We start from the raw sequence: 18,184 nt of genomic DNA on the forward strand, positions 1-18,184 counted from the left end.
TTTACATTTCTTCCCGTGCGCCTCGCTATCCTTGCTTAAAGGCGAAAGTAGTCACAACTGTCCACCCTGACTCCTCATGAAGCGATGAGTCGGACAGCTAGAGCGAATAATAAGGGGGAAGCGGCGGTTGTTGAACCGTTATACTTCGCGACGGCGACTCAACAAGAGTGAAGCGGGGGGCCGGCCAGCTCACGGTTACACTCACTGCCCGGGTGCGCGTTTCGGAGAACCTTTTACAATCAGCGTTTCTGGCCTCCGGTGGAGAGCGCGGCGGGCAGGTGTTGGCCAATACCGGTGACGCAAACTGGTACCCGGGCCGTCTCCTCGCTCGTGTGTTTTTTAGCCGGGCCAGATTTACGAGCGCAGCGCGTGTACGGCGGCGGATGACCGGAAACGCGGTGCGCGATGAATAAGTGAATCAAGCAGCGAGTGGGTTCGGAAGTCGCCGGGCCCCGGCCGGTGACGCCCGTAGCGACGTCGGCCGGCGTCTGCGGCGTGATTCGGCCCTCGCCGTCGCCGCCGCTCTCGAAGGGTCTTTTGTCGCGCATTCCAAGTCGGCAGGCGGGAGGGGGAGAGGAAGCGGCGATTGTCTCGGACGTGTGCTTCCATAATTGAGGGCCCCTTATAGTGCGATGCGGCGTATCAGGCACGGACAACCCTGGGTGGTGGCGAAGGTAACGGTATGAGGAAAGGTTAAGCGTATACCGGGCTGGCTTTTTGTTGTCGGCTGTCGGGGCTCTCATTGGAGGGAAGAGCGCAGGGCCGGTATCCTGGGGGGTCCGCGTCGGGCCACCCATAAGCAGGCTACGGCGGCGCGGCTCGCTCCCCATTGGCCGAAGGCCCGGAGGTGGGGGGAGGGAGGGGGAATCGATGAATCTTTTCGAGTTCGCCGTCTCGTCGTTGCCGTCGGCCCCGGCGCGCGCGCGATCGGCGACGAAAAGAAAAGGAAACAAGGGAGGAAGAACAAGAGAAGGACGACACGCGGGGCGAGGGCGCGGAGAGGAGGGAAGAGGCAGCGAAAAAGAACGCGGCAGCCGTGCGCGCGAACGTGGAGACGGCCCGGATCCAGAAGGGTCCACGACAGGTACGGCCGACATGCGCTCGCCCCGGACGCCAGCCGCGCGCCGAGGTGTGGTTCGGGCCAGGGTACGACGCTGAGCGGCAGCGCCATGGCGCCGCGACGGCACTCTCCGACACGCCTGTGGTGGCCATCCTCCGCTCCGTGGTCGACCACGGCCGCTGCCGTGCTCGTCTTGCTGCTCTTGTGCTTCTGTTGCCTGCCTTCGGGATCCGACGCGCACAGTTCCGACAACGTGGCCAAACGCAAACCGGGCCGGGGCCGAGGCTCTAGATGGTGGTGAGTGACCGTTCCACTCGGCGGCTCCTTCCTCTCTCCTCGCTAACGGGTTGCGCGTACTTCGGCGAGCCCCTTCTCGGGTCACGACTCTGCATAATCCAGGCCGCCTAATTATGCCCCGCTGATCGGTATCGTGCCTCGATGCCGGCCTCCGTCCATTTTTATCCTCGCTTTCCTCCCCGTGCCTCCGCGGCTTTGCATTATTAATCAGCCCCTGATGCCGAACGCGTTTCTCTCGAGGATGGCAGCCTGCCAACAATACGACCTTACACGAGATTCAATGAACTCGGCTGGCCGCTCTGTTCACTCGAGAGCGTTTCAAGTTTTTTCCCCCTTCGTGTCGCAACCAATAACTCGGGTTAGTTTAATTTAATATTTTTACAAATAACATAGAAGTGTATGAACAGCGATTTAATACGTGTGTACGTGTTTGCTGTTTTGAGCACGAACATCATCGCAGAAAGAACACAATTCTTCGTCACACAGAATAGCATCTAGAGGAAGTCTCTCCTTTGCTCCAGCGCTTCCGAAAAGCGCCTAAGACGACGAGCACCTCTCATCGTTCTTGACTATAAAGTCTCGCGAGGAACAACAGTCATGTTCGGCATCCATTCACTGCAGCACACAGATCACGTTTGTTGCTCACAGTAACCTGCATCCATGCTGTGTAACACGACACAAGCATTCCTTCGACTTGGTGCTTCTTGTATTTGCAGAATGTGTTACATTAGCTGTGAGTTATTCAATTCTGTGTTTATCGAGATGTACAAAAAATGACGCCGTAGCTTGTTGTTTTCCTTCACTTCCGTTATCAATGTTCTCACCTTAAAGTGACTATCTGTTAGCCCCGAGCTCGCTTCTCTTAGGCGTTCGCCCGAGCTCGCTTCTCTTAGGCGTTCGGCCGCTTCAATTTATTTCAATCCATTTGGCGAAAGTTAATTCTGGCAACGCCACTTAGTGACAACTAGCCCGAGCATCAAAACGGTCTCTGACGGGGATCGACAATTGGACGGAACGCCACTACTGCAAGTGAAAATCCGACCCAAGATAAGATAAGGCTGCATATACAGTCACACGTCCTCGTTACTGTTAAGGTGCTGCCAGTCATAACTATAAAATCTGAACTGCAATAGGCATCTTTTGGCAGGTGCTATTGCGTAAGGATCGCGGTGTCCTTGACCCGGCTTTGCTGCACGCCCATTCGTACTGAGCAAGAAAACATTCAAATCACTAAGGCCACAAAAGCTCTCACGTGCTTGGGCAGACAGCCTAAGACCCGCTTAGTGGACACGCCAACCGGCGCTGCAGAGGCATAGTAGTCGAAGCCCATGACGCGTCCGAGCGGGGCAAGCCGTCAGAAAGGCGTGGGCTTTTCGGTTACATTCGGGCGGAGGAGGGACCGCACACGCGTCCGACGCACGCACGCACACGCAGCGTGGCCAGGCGTGCATGTGTACACGAACTAATGTTTCGCACCGTCGCCTCGGATAATGACTGTGCGCGAATTCTCCGAAGTGACCGTACCTCGCGAAGAGGCTCGCCCAAGCAGTGCCCGTCTGAAACATAAGCTGTCATTTCAGTATACGCTCGCTGGCACACACGCACACGCAAAAGGAGCACCTGTGGAGAACCACAACACCTCTATACGCGCGCACTGCAAACAGAAGCTAGCAGCAAAATAGCCTCGCTGAAGGACAGGATGGAATATTTTCTCAAAAACACTTGGTGGAACTTCTTTTCTTGTCTGCTGCGGCCGTGACAAGCGCGCGAAAAGCCAGATTCGTTGTTTAATGAAATATTTTGACGTATTGGAGATATTAAAGCGAAGCTTTCGGCGCCTCGCTTGCGCCGTAGATCCTAACACTCAGACGCGCTGCATGAAAGCCAACTTTACACAATGGGTTTCTATCACAGGGCACAGGATGATGATCATGAGGATGAGGAGGATAAGGATGAGGATCACAGGGCACAGGATGAGGCGCCGCAAGAAAAAAATGGTTCCCGTGGTCGGAGCCGAAACTGGGTGCCTCGAGTTATGAAGTCGACGTCTATCCGATTGCACCATTCTGACATGGTCGAAGCAGTTTGCATTTCGTACTTTGACTTCGAGTCTGGTTGCATTGCAAAAACATGCGTGTTTTAACCATTTTTTTCTCTTAAGAAAGGGGCTTTTATTTTTTAAATGGCTTTTATTATTACTTCCCACATTCCGTACGTAACTGTACGGAAAGTTTTTTTTGTTATGTGTCAAACTATAGAATCGCGTTAATTAAATCACCTTACTTGCTCGTTTGTTCGGTCGCAAGTACGCTTGCATGGATTTCTGTGCCACATTTAGAGGTAGGCAGCTGTGATGTGCCTATCGCATTATCGAAATGTATCACCGATTCCGATTACATTTTCCCCCTTCACGCTTGAGATTCAGGAAGCACTTTCGGTACAAACATGCCGGCTGCATATATATGAATGGCTATGCGAGCCGGTGCTGCCGTATTTGCCTGTTCAATCCGTGACCACGCTTATGCTTGTGTGTTCGTTTGGAACACGACAGAACTCGAGCGGGCCGCATTTGCCGGCAGGCACGACCGTTTAGCTTCCTGCTTCGTATTCTCACACCGCTCTCAGTGCGCGTCTGGATGCGGCGGAAGCAGCTGAATGCAACGATAAATTATTTCTGCCGATTAATATATTTAAAAAAAGGTGATAGCTCCAAACGCTAGAACTAAGCTGTGGGAAAGGTCTCGGCGTGCACCTGGTAGCAAGTACGCAACGAAAATAATCTGTTGTTTTCAAATATCCGCCTGTTGAGTTATAACAGCGTCATGGACCATTGCCATGCTGGCTCTGTTTGCCATTCTGCTGAGGCAGTAACACAATCAGTCTATAAATTACCGAGGTGATAAATGGACTAACGAATAAATGGCGGTTAATGTATACCTTAAGCCGCTTGAATTGTTCATAGAATGCATCGCGGTGAAAGCAATAATACTGGGTGCTTCTCAAGTTTTATCATCTGGCGGGTTTCACTCCAGAGCTGCGCTCCTGTGAGCTTCATTATGGTTGGGATGCATGGCTGACACTCATGTGGCTTTCCTAAATGGATGCATCGCGGTTGGGAGAGACAGAATGAATCGTTATTTATCGAGCAGAGGCTGATCTTAATGGCCTCGTCCCGTGAATGGCACCCTTGTAGATTCCTTGACTTTGACGGGCATGGTCTCGTTCGGGTCACCCGGTTGAGCTGGGTATCCAATGTCATGGTGTCTAGACCTTTGCCTAAGAAAGACAAGGCACCCCATGCGTGCTGTTTCAATAGATGCAACAGTATTGCCCTGACAGCGTGAGCATTATGCTCGGGCGTTCCTTAACCCCATCAATAATCCGGGGAATGGTTTTGTTATGTTCGAACTAGATAGATTGTGATACATGTTACACAGATATATCTCACCTCCAATTCATAGTAGACTAATAATTAAATGCTAGCAGTAGTTCTGTGTACATTCTCGTTTTGGGATCATCAGAACATTACGCCTTATATAGGTATACGCCCCAGGAAACAACGAATGCATTCGTCAATGATGAGCACCTCTGGAACGTGACTTCCGCAGAATTTTCAAAATTTTATGGTCAGTTGGGTGAAGGCGACTTAATTATTGGTTAATTCAAAATATTCTTACCGATTCTCGGGTTATTGTTGAGTTAATTTAACCGTAGTCTTTCCATGTATTGCTGTAGGCGTTTACGACACAAGAAACTAAATTGCTGGGCTAGTTGGTTCCTAACTTACTTAAAAAAATCAGCGAAAAGGGCAGAGAACACGAAGAAAAGTCACACAAAGAACACCACCTATCTATTTACTCTCTTGAACTATATATTCTTGAACTTTGGGCTACATTCTACGTGTTCATGTCTAGCGGTGTTGTTTGTGTGCCTTCTCTACTTGTCCTGCGCCCTCTTCGCTGATTCCGTTTTAAGTATACATGCTTTGCACATTCACAACAACGGTTTCACGATACACCGTGCACGCAATCTCGACATGATACACAGCGGAAATGCACTTTGAGAGGTGTTGAGTGGTGCGGCATCTACCAACTGCACAGTCAATATGCCGGAAGGAAGCTGCAGAGGTGGCGGACGGCGTGACACTCGTCAGCTCTGATGATGATGGAGCACGTCCCGGCGAGGGGTGCGCAGAAGATGCACGCACGCGCAGGCACCGCCGGTGCGCATGGACATATACGACGCGAGTCGTCCTGTATGTCATTCCGATACTCGCATTTATTATCTAGGTGGCGATTTGTAACCGTGGCAGTGTACGGCGCTGGGGCAGTTAGTTCATACCAGGTTGGAACACGCATGACACATAACATAAAACATTAAGACAGAGCACAAGCGCTGACTCTTCTCTTCAAGAAGCATTTATTGCGATTGTAACCGATTGTAACTTGTAACGCTGCCCTGAGAGATGCGACCTTCTCAATAAGGATCGAAACTCAATCGAAGAAGATGACAAATATAATATCATCTAGGAACGACAACACGACTTTCACAAATTTGAATGATAGTAGTATACACATCCAATGGGACCACTTGTTTCGTATTACTTTTTGAGATCTCCGATTCCAAGGTGATTCGAAATCTGCCCTCTAAACTTCTTCATCATTGCTTTTGATGACATCTCAAAAGTGTCTCTCTACCGCCTGTCACACTTCTAACTTTCTCCTGGACAAACCCTGAGGCTACATCAATAGCGTCAGACACAACCACATGAACGAAGTGTGATTATTTTTATGGTATACAGCGTCGACCGATATGACTACTTTTCTGTGATTTCCTGTCGTGCGTGCACTAAAACTTACACTTGCTCTTGTCATGCAGGCGCTAAGCGCTGAACACATTCGTAGTGAAAGCACCGTGCTTATTTGATACGTCGTGGAACAGTGTCTGCGTAGTGTATAGATGAAACACTTAAACGTAAGCGCACAGTCACGCGCGCTAGTACCTGCCACCAGGATAGTGGGATGTAAAAATAGCACAACCTCAGAGCATTGCTAGCGCTCGTAGAGTTTGGAACCATGAACATAGTCAATGAACAACTGCACCATGCGACGAATACAACGATACGACCCTCGTTCGAAACATTGAAGCAGTATGGTTGCTATGAACAATGTTTAGTGTATGATGAATAATTTCCTACTTGCGCTCATCTCCAAACACTGGAGTTCACTGGTCAAAAATACTTCAGTACTGCTAGGCAAAAAGGATATCTCTCATAAACAAGACATTCCTTGCTAACTATGAAGTGGCAATTGCTGCAAGCACCGCTACAAAGAAGAGAGACGCTTGTATAACCACGTTGTTAGAATCCAGGGGGGGGGGGGGGCGGAAGGATAGCAAAAACTTGACGCTGGCAATGCGTTTTACTGTTTCCATAAAGTGTTTCGTCTGACATCGTGTTTAATGGTGATAAAATGAAGAGCGAATAACTTTTAGGTGGCCTGCATCGTGTCACTAACTCCTAAGAAGAAATTAGCCTCTGATAATGGCGCATTTTGAATAAATAGGCCACGAGGCGATTCCTAGAAGGCTTACTAATTGTACATGGCAAAATAAGTGTACCATTGATCGTGTAATGTTTGTGAATGATTGCCGTAACTTCACGCTTTTACTTTCATATTCTGTTCCTTCACCACGCACCAAAGTGCCATTCGACTGTCAGTTGTATGAAATGTTTGAGTGTGTTCACTCTAAGCCCTAACATAAATGCCAGCGTCACTTTTTTGAATGTGTATTACCAGGTCACATGTTCCGAAAATTAAAATTGGAGCCTAACATGCCCGATCTACACCTGGGCTGTGAGGCGCGCCGTAAGGGAGCTGAAAAGTAATTTGAGCCACCTGGAAGATGGTCAAAGTGGGATGAAATGTCATGTGCACAATTTTTTTATTTACTCGTCGTGCATAATCGAGCTCTGATAATTTACAACAAAGTAACATCTTTGTTGCATGAATATATTAGAAAGAAATGCAGGTAATAGTTTGTGAGGATAATAGAGAGATTTGTGTGAATACGTTTGTTTTAAAAATGCCCGCGAAAGAACTGAAATAAGAAGCAATGTTGATTTACAAGACCTCATCTTCTTAATAACAAGTTTACAACCTATGATATGTAACCCGCACACAGTCGCCGATTTACAGTACAGCCCATCTCACTTTCTGCCGTCCTTTCCAGGGTTTGTGCAACGCGACGCAATCTCCCAGTACTAATTTCTTGTATTTGTAAAAAGGACGACTATTACGCAATGTTTGCCAGACTTAGGGCCTTACGCTTTTCCTTAGTTCTTCGCTTATTCTTTTACGGGCTGTTTCGGTGTTTTCTTTAATTTCTTCTTTACTTGGAATTTCTCTTTATTTCGGCGTTGGGTGGGTATTTTGCCTCGTGCCTTCGACCGAATGTTTGTACGTCGTATTCGCTCTTGTCGTGTGTGCGCATACAGATATGCAGTTACCTGCCTTCCCTTTTGTCCCTCACTATTTTTTACGGGTTTAAATTAGTCGAATTAGTTCTTTTATTTAAGTTTCTTATCCGTGGCACCCCCGTTGCTTTAACGCGCGTTTCCAATATTCTTCTTAACCACGGGAAAAAAAAAATTTCTACAGCCATTTACCGTGTAATTTTCACAGTAACCACAACTTTGCCAGTAAGATCTGCAACGAACCAATGAACCTAGCCATAGGTGATTATAGAAATAAAAGGCTTGATTTCGTATATAATTGTTTCAACGGCATTTTCGGCAGCTATGATTTTGATTTCTAGCTTTTTCTGAAAGGAGCAATGAGCCAATCTACAAAGCTGTAGTTACCCATTACCCCGCATTCCAAAAGGTAAATCATTGTAACGGCATACTTTGTATTTATGGAGAAGTACGGGAGAAATAAAGGTGGGAATACGGAAGGAGGGCGTAAAGTCACAGTGTACGCATATCTGCCAGTCACGTCGAAAGCGCCTATTTAATGACCTTCGCCCCTGTGGAACGGAACTGTTAGGCGCCCGATTAGATGTTAGAAAGTAGCGAATGTTTGTCGTTGTATTCCTAATGTGTGAGACGTGGGAGCACCTATTAAGGCATTTTCAGTTACATTTTTGCGGCGATTACGTATTAAACGGTGCTTGTTTGCCCGATACGAAGTTCCACGAAGTGCGAGATGGTGCAAGTCATGGAAGCGCAGCCTGGAAGTTAAAACGAATAATCTCTTTTAAAGATACAGTCGCCTACTCACAATAAGCATGAAATTAGTACAATACCTGTATTGATGACCTGTATTGATGTGCGAATTTAAAATATACATAGCTTGCGCCGTAGGCCTGAAGCAGTCCACTTGAACTACAGCAGCCCAGTGCTTCATTCCTATAGCCAGTCCAGTAACTTTGCCATTTAAAAGTCTCGCCCCTTTGTCTCACCTGTCTGCAACGTTCTCTTCCTATCTTCTCAATGTAATTTATCTGCCCTCCGACCCGTTCCTTTTACTGGAGTAAAAACGAAACATACGCGAGGGTATACAGCAGTCTACTTTCCACGCACACGACTGCGAGCAGCAGCGCCCTGTGTGTTGTCTTTTCCCTCACTTCCCGTGATCCGCACACCAAACAGGAAACTTAGTTCGCGGCTGGAGGACTCTCCGTGAGTGCTCCCCGTTTCCCGTCTTAACCCTCAAGGAGGAGGAGGAGCACGCTGCCTAAGCAGTCGACAAGCGACTGCTCAGGCGAAGTCGAGAGTATCCGTGGGTCCGATCCGCGCTGCTCTCAGCACGAGCGCCCTCCCCGCCGCCTACCGTGAGCCGCGGGTGAACTCACTCGACGAAGAGTCACCACCACCGGCGGAGTTTGCTTTGCACGAGTGGCACAGCTGGCCGCCGCTTCGGGAAGCCAGGCTTAGCGGGAGAGCTGGAAGAAGCCACGGTGCAGGTGCGCGCGATCGACCGCCGCTGCGTTGCGAGCCGCCGTCCCGAGAGCGCGGTCCAAGAAGACCGTGCGCGGACGGCGTTGGTTCTCTTGCTTCGTGACCGGCGATTTCTACGCGCGGCTTTGCTGTTCGCGCACGAGGCGGAGTAAATGACGGTGCTTCACGTGCCGCAACAACAACGTGGCTGCACGTAATGTGGTACTGGAGGGCTCCACGTTGACTCATGCGCCTTTCGTGTAGGACTACCTAACTACGTTTGCGCTGTGAATTTCGATGAATAAATGAATTAGGAAGAGCTGGGATTAGAAAAAAAATCTTGTGCATTGAACCACTCGCAAAATAACTCCACAACGCCAGATATTTTGTATACCGCTTCGAAGTTGTGTTGGTTCGCTCTTAAACATGAACCGGAGTCTCACTTCCTACCACGTAGCCTGGCCACAGGGACGTGGAATCTGCTGCTGCTGGGCAGCAGCATTTAAGCTCTTCCCCGCGGGCGCTAAGAGATGATCCGCCCACGCACGCCGCTTCGAGACCACGGCGGCGCATCCTCTCGGCATTTCAAGTTCACGGATTGAATAGCCGCGCCCACCTGGCTTTGCACGCGGCCATGATCTAGGAAGTACGTGCCGGCGAGCACGGCGGGCAGTCAATCTTAGCCAATTTCCTCCTGGAAGGCCCGTTGGGCAGCCCACGCAAGCGAGGTGTGCGTTCGTGCATGCGGCCAATAAATCTCGCGAACTTGCACCGGGAAGACGGCTTGAAAGAGCCCGTATACGCACATGGCTGCAGCCTGTGTATGCCACCGTGAGTAGCCATTCAACCTCTTAGCGGCGTATTCAGCAATATCTCTCCGTAAAGACTTTTTTATTTACTTGTTTCGCGTCTTTCTTTTCCCAGTTGCAAAATGAATGAAGCTGCTAACGGTCTTCTTTGTGTTCTTAAGAGCGCGGGAAGTGCGGGCCGGGCGTCCTCGTCAGTCAGAGAAGCTCGGTGTAAAGGAGGTTTTTGAGGGAGGACTGTGACTAAGTTGGCTGACAAATTTCAGTGTATACCTCAGAATGCACTCAATGATGGCAAGTACTTGAAGGATGGCATTGGGCACGCGTCAGCCTCAGCGTGAGAGTAAAATGAGCTGAGCCGATCAAAGAGGTGGTAAAGTGGACTTAAATGAATGACTAGAAGGGAGAAAAATATCGAAATGTTAGTGGTGAGCAAGCTATCCAGGGCGTTATCGGTAAGGAAAATAATGCGGCAACTGTAGTTACCGAGCGCATTTTTTTCTGAGTGTCCAGCAGGGCTTAAGAGAGGAAAGCTTTGCAAGGAAGTATGCGCAAAATTACATGAGTGAAGAGGCATTAGCGATTAGCCACATTTTGCATGTAAATGTCTTTGATCCGCTGCTCGATGGCGCATGCCGCGACCCGGTTAGAAAGCGGCAGTGACGTACGGAGGATTTACTTACTAAGAAGGGCAGACCCACAATAAAAAAAGAATACGAAAAGAGTACAACAATCGAAATCAAAGATTTTAAAAATCTGAACAAAGCGTCCACTACATAACCTTCGGAGGGTTTTTTTGCCAATCCTGTTCTTCTGCAGTTGATCTAAAAACAGTTGGTTGGTGTGGGATAAGTCCTCATCGAAGTCAAGTAAGGTTAAGGCTTCGCCTCCGCGAGAAAAAGAATTATTTGTAGTCTTTGTTTTCTGGTAGGCAGAATAAATGGCCGCGTCAATAAGAAGCCCCTTTTTTAAGAGAAAGATAGTTAAAACGTGAAGCTGCTGAGGTAAAGCCTTCTGCGCTGCTGTAAAATCTAACTGAGCAGGTATCCTTGCCAAACCAGCTTACAGTGAATGTCGCTTGCGCGATGACGTTGGTATTGCCGCTTTCTCAACCCACGTTTTAGGTGCGCAGTACCTTAGGACCGCACAATGTCCGTTTGCGTCCGTGCGCATAGCATTTACAATCGCAAAAAATCACACACGCACCGGCAGGATCGAGCCTGCGTCTGGTAGACCAGACAGAGTTGGTGTCAGTCGTCCTACCCATTGGGCTAGCCTACGACCGTGAGTTAGTACCCGAGAGTCAAACGGCTTACTCCCTTCGCCTGTAACGATGCGGAGTACCTTAGGACCTCCCAGTGTCGCCCGCGTCCATCCGTGCGCACACCACCATCAAGCGAAAATCAAGCGAAATTCGATTTGAGCCGTGACTTGCAGTTTCATTTAGGGAATAATCAAGGTGCAACTCACGGCTCAAATCGAATGCCGGTCGGGGCGCAAATCGGATGTCACTCGGGGCGCAACTTGGATGTCATTTCGAGTCCCCGGACTCCGCACCATCGCCATCATCCACGGAGTGCAGATGGTGCCATTTTTTCTTTCATTTTCATACATAAGTACCCTCTGTTTGTGCTCACTCTGATTCGACAGCAGCAAGTTAGCGCAGTACAAGCTTTTACAGTTTTAACGTCAATTCATGATTCGAGCAGGGCTTACGTCATAAACAGAATAAGCCTAAATAAAAATGAATTTATACTGTCAAACGGATATGCATAGCTTAATTTGTCGAAGGTTTGAACTTTGATTACAAGAGATAACGTTGATTCTTTAGCATATGCAACAAAAGTATTCGTCTCCATGAAGGTCGTCATGCCGAACCTTTGTCAGGGTGGCCAAATCAATTCCCGGCACTCCAACTCCAAGCAGCCCAGGAGCGCCGAGGCCCACATTCCTGCGCACTTCTGAAGAGAGAGAGAGAAAGAGAGAGAGAGAGAGAGAGAGAGAGAGAGAGAGAGAGAGAGAGAGAGAGAGAGAGAGAGAGAGAGAGAGAGAGAGAGAGAGAGAGAGAGAGGTTGATTTATTTAAAAACAGTTTTGCTGTCGTTTAATATCGCCTACATGCCGCACGTCTGAATTATGTCGCTATATACACCAATAGAACAGAATTCATTTGATGTTCTCTGAGCAATTTATTGCCAATAATTGGTCATCTTCACGCCCAATCGAAGGACGTTCCAGTGGAGGAAACCGTCATGCTCTCGTTTGCATTTTAGGAAGTAGGAAGCGCAGTGGCCCCGCGAAATTTCCGTTCGCCTATAGTATATTTGATTCGCATGGATTCAAAGATGAACTAATGTACAGGCAAAAGTCTGCATAGTTTTCAAAAAATTAAAGCCAAATTTCACAAACAACTGCGCTAGAACACTTTTCTCTGTGTTTCTTCAGGCGAATGGTCACATACGAAAATGCTGCGGCTTTTTATTTTTTATGTTTACTTGTTCTTCGCTTGAATATCTATAATGCAAGATAAGTGCTTGTTGGTGGCACCGGAAACGCTTTTGCTCGGAACAAAGTCAAGGAATCAACCATGTATAGTGATTGATCCTTACTGCACAGGTAAAGCTGCACAGTTACGCAAGCTATGCAACGTTTCTTTGGGAAAAAAAAGGCGAACGATGGGAAATACCTGCAAAAAGCTTACCCAAAACTAAAAAAATAACGGCAGAAAAGATGGCATGCCATAAGTAATACCGAAAACTTGATAACAACAAATCTCCCGACACCGTGCAAATAACCGCAGTTTGCGGTAGTAGTAATAATGGCAGTCCGGCAAACGCCCCTAAGGCCTTACAACCAACGCGCTAGGGCATGCACTAGGTCACGTGATGCCGGAGTCAGAAAAACGAACGAGTCAGAACACATGTATGGTCGCTCCGCTGCTAATGACTCCTTAAATGAGTGCGCGTAGTTTCTAACCAAGCAGAAGTCATCTCCACTGACAGCTTCGTCGTCATGGCATCTGGCTAACAATATCGTGATCCTACGTCGGAACCTTCATGGGACAATCTCTAATATTCTAGAACATGTAATAAAACATTGTAATTGATCAGCAATTCCTAATTCATTAATACAGCATTGCTTATTATTTTACTACATGAATATTCAATAGTTTGATGCTTTCTATTTGGCTATTGCTACATGTTTTATGTCCCTAAAGGAACCATTTGCCGTTTTTGTGCGTGTGTACAGGGGGGATTAAAATAAATACGAACACTGGAGCACACAGCCTCCGACGCATGCAGCACCGTCTGCCTGCACTGTCAGTAAACTGCACGCATGCGTAGTTGTTTAAGAGCGTTTGAGAGTGTGGCCTACTGTTAGGGGAAAGGCTTGTTTTAAGAAGCGACGTCGGTCATTTATTTTGAGGCGTCTTTTCATTGTCTGTCGCCACTGAGCATCCTGTTATCGACTACATTCGGGAGCGAAGCGCGCACAGGCTGATTGCAGCTAGCATGATGCCCTTCAACGAACATCCTGCTCAGTGGCGACACAGCGTGAAAAGGCGCCTCAAAATAAACTACCGGTGTCGCTCCTTGATCAAGCATTTCCCATAACTGTAGGCCACACTCTCAAACGCTCCCGAAGAAGTGCGCATGCACGCGGTTTACTGATTTTGCAGCCAGATGGTGCAGCATGCGTCGGAAGCTGTGCGCTCCGTTGTTCGCATTTATTTTAATACCCCATGTACGTCCGTTTACATGGCATAACGCGACGCTTTCCTGGCAATATCAGGCCCTACAATATATTCTTCCTTCTAAAGTAAATGACGTCCCATTACAAGAATAAGAAACTAATGTATTCAGCTACTGTGGTGCTCCCACCCCAAGGCCAGTTCTCAATTGGCATTAAATAACGCTGTCTCCTTCAGAGCCGCATTATACACCTGACCAGGACAGGCGTTACACCAAGAAGCAGCAAAGAGCAAAGATTGTCTTTATTCTCTTCGCGATTGGCTGCCGATATCAAGGCGTCAGAGCTGTCCGCCAATTGAAAGGGAAGCAGCTCGCGGGTGATGCGCCAGTCGGGCCACGACGCTGGCTCGCCCTACGGCGAGTGAAGGTGACACTACGATAACATAAAGAAAAGAAAGAGGTTAATGTGGCTGTAAAGATAGCTGCCTTGAAAAGGCCAGTTAAAGAGATGGAAGGGAGAGCGGGTAAATGCGATGGTGGCTCATCTACGACATATCTTTGTGTGCCTGCGTGTGCGCGCGATACGTGTTGTACCTCTCTATACATCACCGATGACGAAGATGTAGGGCGCATTCTTAAGGTGGCCGGCCATCCGAAGCTGTTGTCCTGGGGACGCCCAGGAGAGACGGATTATCCTCCGCTATCGATGCCACCTTGTTTAACGCGCATGAAGTTACAGAGGGCATGCCGACAGGAAAGCAAAAGAGAAAATAATTGAGAGCCTCGAACGGGAGTGACACACGATGCCCTAGCGGCGACCGATAGAGACAGATTACGTTTCCCGTGCGCGTCGGATGTATCAATTTATGCACCCGTTATCTGGGCCGAGCGACTCGTGAATGATTTACAGTGCGCCGCAACAAACTTGGTCGGCGCCTTCGAAACTGGTTTTATTTGTCCCCTCCAGGAGCGACGGGAGCGACGAATGTAGAGTGTCCTATAACAACTCCGGGAGCCGAGAATCCGAGCAAGCGCGCGCTGATAAGCAAGTGTAAATGACTCCGAATTTCGAGTACCCGTCTTGTTTGTCGGTATGTCGCGCAAGGGCTCCCGTCTCGATAGCTCTTTGCATGGTGGCGGTGTTCGTGCCCCCTTTTAGTTCACCTCGCCAGATTCCGAAGCGATTTCCGACGCTCCGTGGGCTTTTACGGGAGCACCCTGATTCGTGCACAGGCGGCGGTGCATATGCGAATGCGAAAGCTGAGTGCGCTGTCGAACGGCTGTGCGTTTACGGCTTATTCGCTAATCGCCATCAAATCGCGGCGCCTGAGTTGCATTTCAACCCATTATTTTTCACCGCATCTTGTAGAACGCCTTGGATATTAACATTTAGGGGCTGTAAGAGGTTTAGTGTTTTTCCCCGACGTCGAAAATTTCCGCGAAGGAATGATCTAGCAACTTGAACGCCATGATAAAATATTTTTTAACAGCACAGCTGTTGAGAAAATCATTTGGGTATGGTGTCCGCAGTTAAAAAAAATGAAGGAAGCTTGCACTAATGCGTAAGACTTGGAGGTGGCTGAGCTTAACGCAACAGTAGCATTTCCCTCTGTTTCGTCTCATGGCGCTGTTTGGGCCCCGCCGCTGTACGAGGGACCAGAGCTGAATGTTCATCTTCCTCTATCGCTCACGATTCTGCGCCGCACGTGGCCTCGTGGCCTTCCTTCATGGTGCGCGCTTATCGCTGCGGCGGCGGCCTCCTCGCCTTCATCCGCCACGTCCCGCGCACGGGTCAAGCGCACGTCACCTTTTCCTCCTCACCTATATCTCCCCTGCCGCCCATCTCTCCCCGTTATGGGGCTGCTGCTTCGTGCAGGGCGCTTGCGGAAGTGCGTATGGTTTGACCTCTAGCGCTCAAGGGCAAAACTGGTCACCCCGCGAAGTCTGCTCAAGGTAGCGTAGTGTAGCTTGCGCTACAAAATACGAAGAAAATGCCGAGCGCCCATGCACGCGTGCCTCGAGCACACGTTCGTCAAGCCAAGTATACCCATTTAGGGAGACTGGCCTATATTGCCCCCCCCCCCCCCCCTCAAAAAAAAAAGCTCTACCGTTCGCCGCATGGCTCGAGCGCAGGTTCGTCAAGCCAAGCATACCAACTGAGGGAAATTGGCCAACATTGGCCACAAAAATCGCGTTCGCCGTGTCATGGCAACACTAGCTCAGAAAGAGAAAGATGCGTAATGGCGTAGGCCCCTGGTTTGTTCGTATTTGTGTCGTCGTGCGCATGCGCTCTGTACCGTAGAAGAGCAGCTGACACCGCATGAACCGGCCGTGGATAGTTCGCAAGGCCGAGGAAGAGGCCGCCCTTCGAGAGGCTCGGCGTGCAAAGCGTCCGCTACAGATGACAAGCCGTGCTTGCAGAGCGGCGTACGAAAACGTCCACTAAAATAACGAGTTCACCATGGCCTTGCTCATCATACGGTCATTGAAATGCCATGCCGCCGATGTCAACCACGAGCCCACAAAGATACTAAAACTCAGCTTTGTGTCCGTCAAAGATCACCTACAACAGCTTCGCCATTGAAGTCTTGAGCGTGAGTGCAAGCTTCCCTGAATTTCGTTTGCATTCTGTCACGCTCCATAGAGCATAAAAGCTTTGGCAGTTGCAAAAAGCTTATGTGATCATGTCTACCACGTCACAGAACCGTTTAAAACCTGAAGGTTGTCTTTTTTTCTTCGTTCGATAGAATAGGCGAAATGTCAGAACAAGTGTGCTTGCGTGCGTACGTGCGTGTGTCTGTGTGTGTGTCTGTGTGTGTGTGTCCAGCTTTGAATAAAATTTTAAATGTATTGAGGTTAACACATACAAACGGGAATAAATGAGTAGTATCGATTACTTGCGGATTGCATCCTTGACGGATAATATTTAGGGAAAGGTGAAGATATGACATAACCCGCCTCGTTAATACAATCATCGCGATCATCATGATTAGAAGATGAAGGACAATGAATGGCATTTTGACTACCTGACGAGAAGCAGAAAGGGGGTTAACTACACGGAAACAAGATGTCCCGTAAAGCATCAAAACATACGAACATAACTGAAACAAATACAGCTGCCTGGAAGTCGGAATCACTGGGAGATGATTAACTGCGAATCACTGGGGGAGCTTCAGGGATCAGTCAGTGGACTTCAATGATTATTGGCTCACATTAAACTTTAAAAAAGAGCGCAAAGAACTTGGAATGAGGCGTAAACACCTACTTGCAACTGCTGTACCTGCTTTTACAAAGTGAATAAATGTGGTTGCGCAAAAATAACCTACAATAAAAAAGTTCATGAAAACTGCGCAACCTGAATGACCGTGTGTGCTGCCACCTCGTATACGCCACAACTTGCTCCTCTTGGAATGTAACCTCTTTTCTCGTGTAGTTCATCAAAAACTTTCAGGTATATACATGCCAGCGAAGAGTGTAACTATTTTGTCCCATGACGAATCTGAACTGCTTCTTTTACTGACTAAAGTGTTTAAAGTGTAGCTCCCCCTATTCCGTCACTTCCAGGTTCATTGAAACATAGCTGCGGGAATACACAAGCGAAATGTAGCAAGCAGGTGTTATTACAAGGTACTGCTAAATTTCTGAACGCCCACCCGGTTGCCATAAGGATTTGCCACCGAAAATCCATGAATGCGTTGAAAAATGGAAGTGTGTAATTATTCTCACTACAATTATTGTTTCTTCTTTGACTTATTGTTTAACGTTGAAAAATAGTTTAACAAACAATTTTAGTGTGCACATATACTGAGTGTTAGATTTGGAGAACAGAGGAGGGTGGTGGCCCCTCACGTCGTCAAAGCCGTCTACGGCCTTTTCGTCTCCCTCCTGGGGGGTGCACACACATTGACCAAAATAAACTTTGAACTTGAACTTGAATATTAAATGACTGCGCTGGTGAGGCGGATGTGCTCCGTCGGATAACTCTAGCGAGGATTCTTTTCATTGACAAGGTTTCTGATACGCGCAGGAGAGTCGGGTTACAGAAAAAAAAAAAAAAAGCAGGGTCCACAGAAAGACCATAACGCGAGGGCAGCGTGGTAGGCCTGCGCAGCCGCATCTCCCCGACCGTGGGAACGCGGCATCCTGCAGCGGCCGCTGCTGCTGGCGCCTTCCGAGAAACAAAGGCACATCTGTGCACACACGCTCACTTGCGACCCGTACGAGTATATATGTACCTGCTCCCTGAGCTTTTATGCAAACAGCTAGTGACACCGAGAGCAGGAACGCAGTCTCCCGTTTTCTTCCATTCCATTTACCCGCCCCTGTGTTTCTTTATTTTTTGTCGCCTGATTCAGTCGTCCCGTACATCTCGTGCTCTGTCATGCGTGCGC

The 18,184-nt window shown here is 48.5% G+C and overlaps 1 protein-coding gene across 2 annotated transcripts in view; it reads left to right on the forward strand.

Moving 5' to 3' along the window:
• The first annotated feature begins 1,064 nt into the window (after window positions 1–1,064).
• Wg (Wnt family member 1 wingless) overlaps window positions 1,065–18,184 on the forward strand; it is a 62,204-nt gene continuing 45,084 nt past the window's right edge. The window contains exon 1 of one of the 2 annotated variants that reach the window (XM_077700582.1): window positions 1,065–1,357. In XM_077700582.1, the coding sequence (XP_077556708.1) occupies window positions 1,170–1,357 (188 nt within the window). In that variant the 5' untranslated portion in view covers window positions 1,065–1,169. The remainder of the gene's footprint in view (window positions 1,358–18,184) is intronic. The other variant, XM_077700583.1, reaches the window with a different exon arrangement.

This window comes from Haemaphysalis longicornis, unplaced genomic scaffold (assembly GCF_048455015.1).
Source record: "Haemaphysalis longicornis isolate Haplotype H1 unplaced genomic scaffold, Haemaphysalis longicornis Haplotype H1 scaffold_2, whole genome shotgun sequence".
In the NCBI taxonomy this organism is placed as follows: Eukaryota; Metazoa; Arthropoda; class Arachnida; order Ixodida; family Ixodidae; genus Haemaphysalis; species Haemaphysalis longicornis.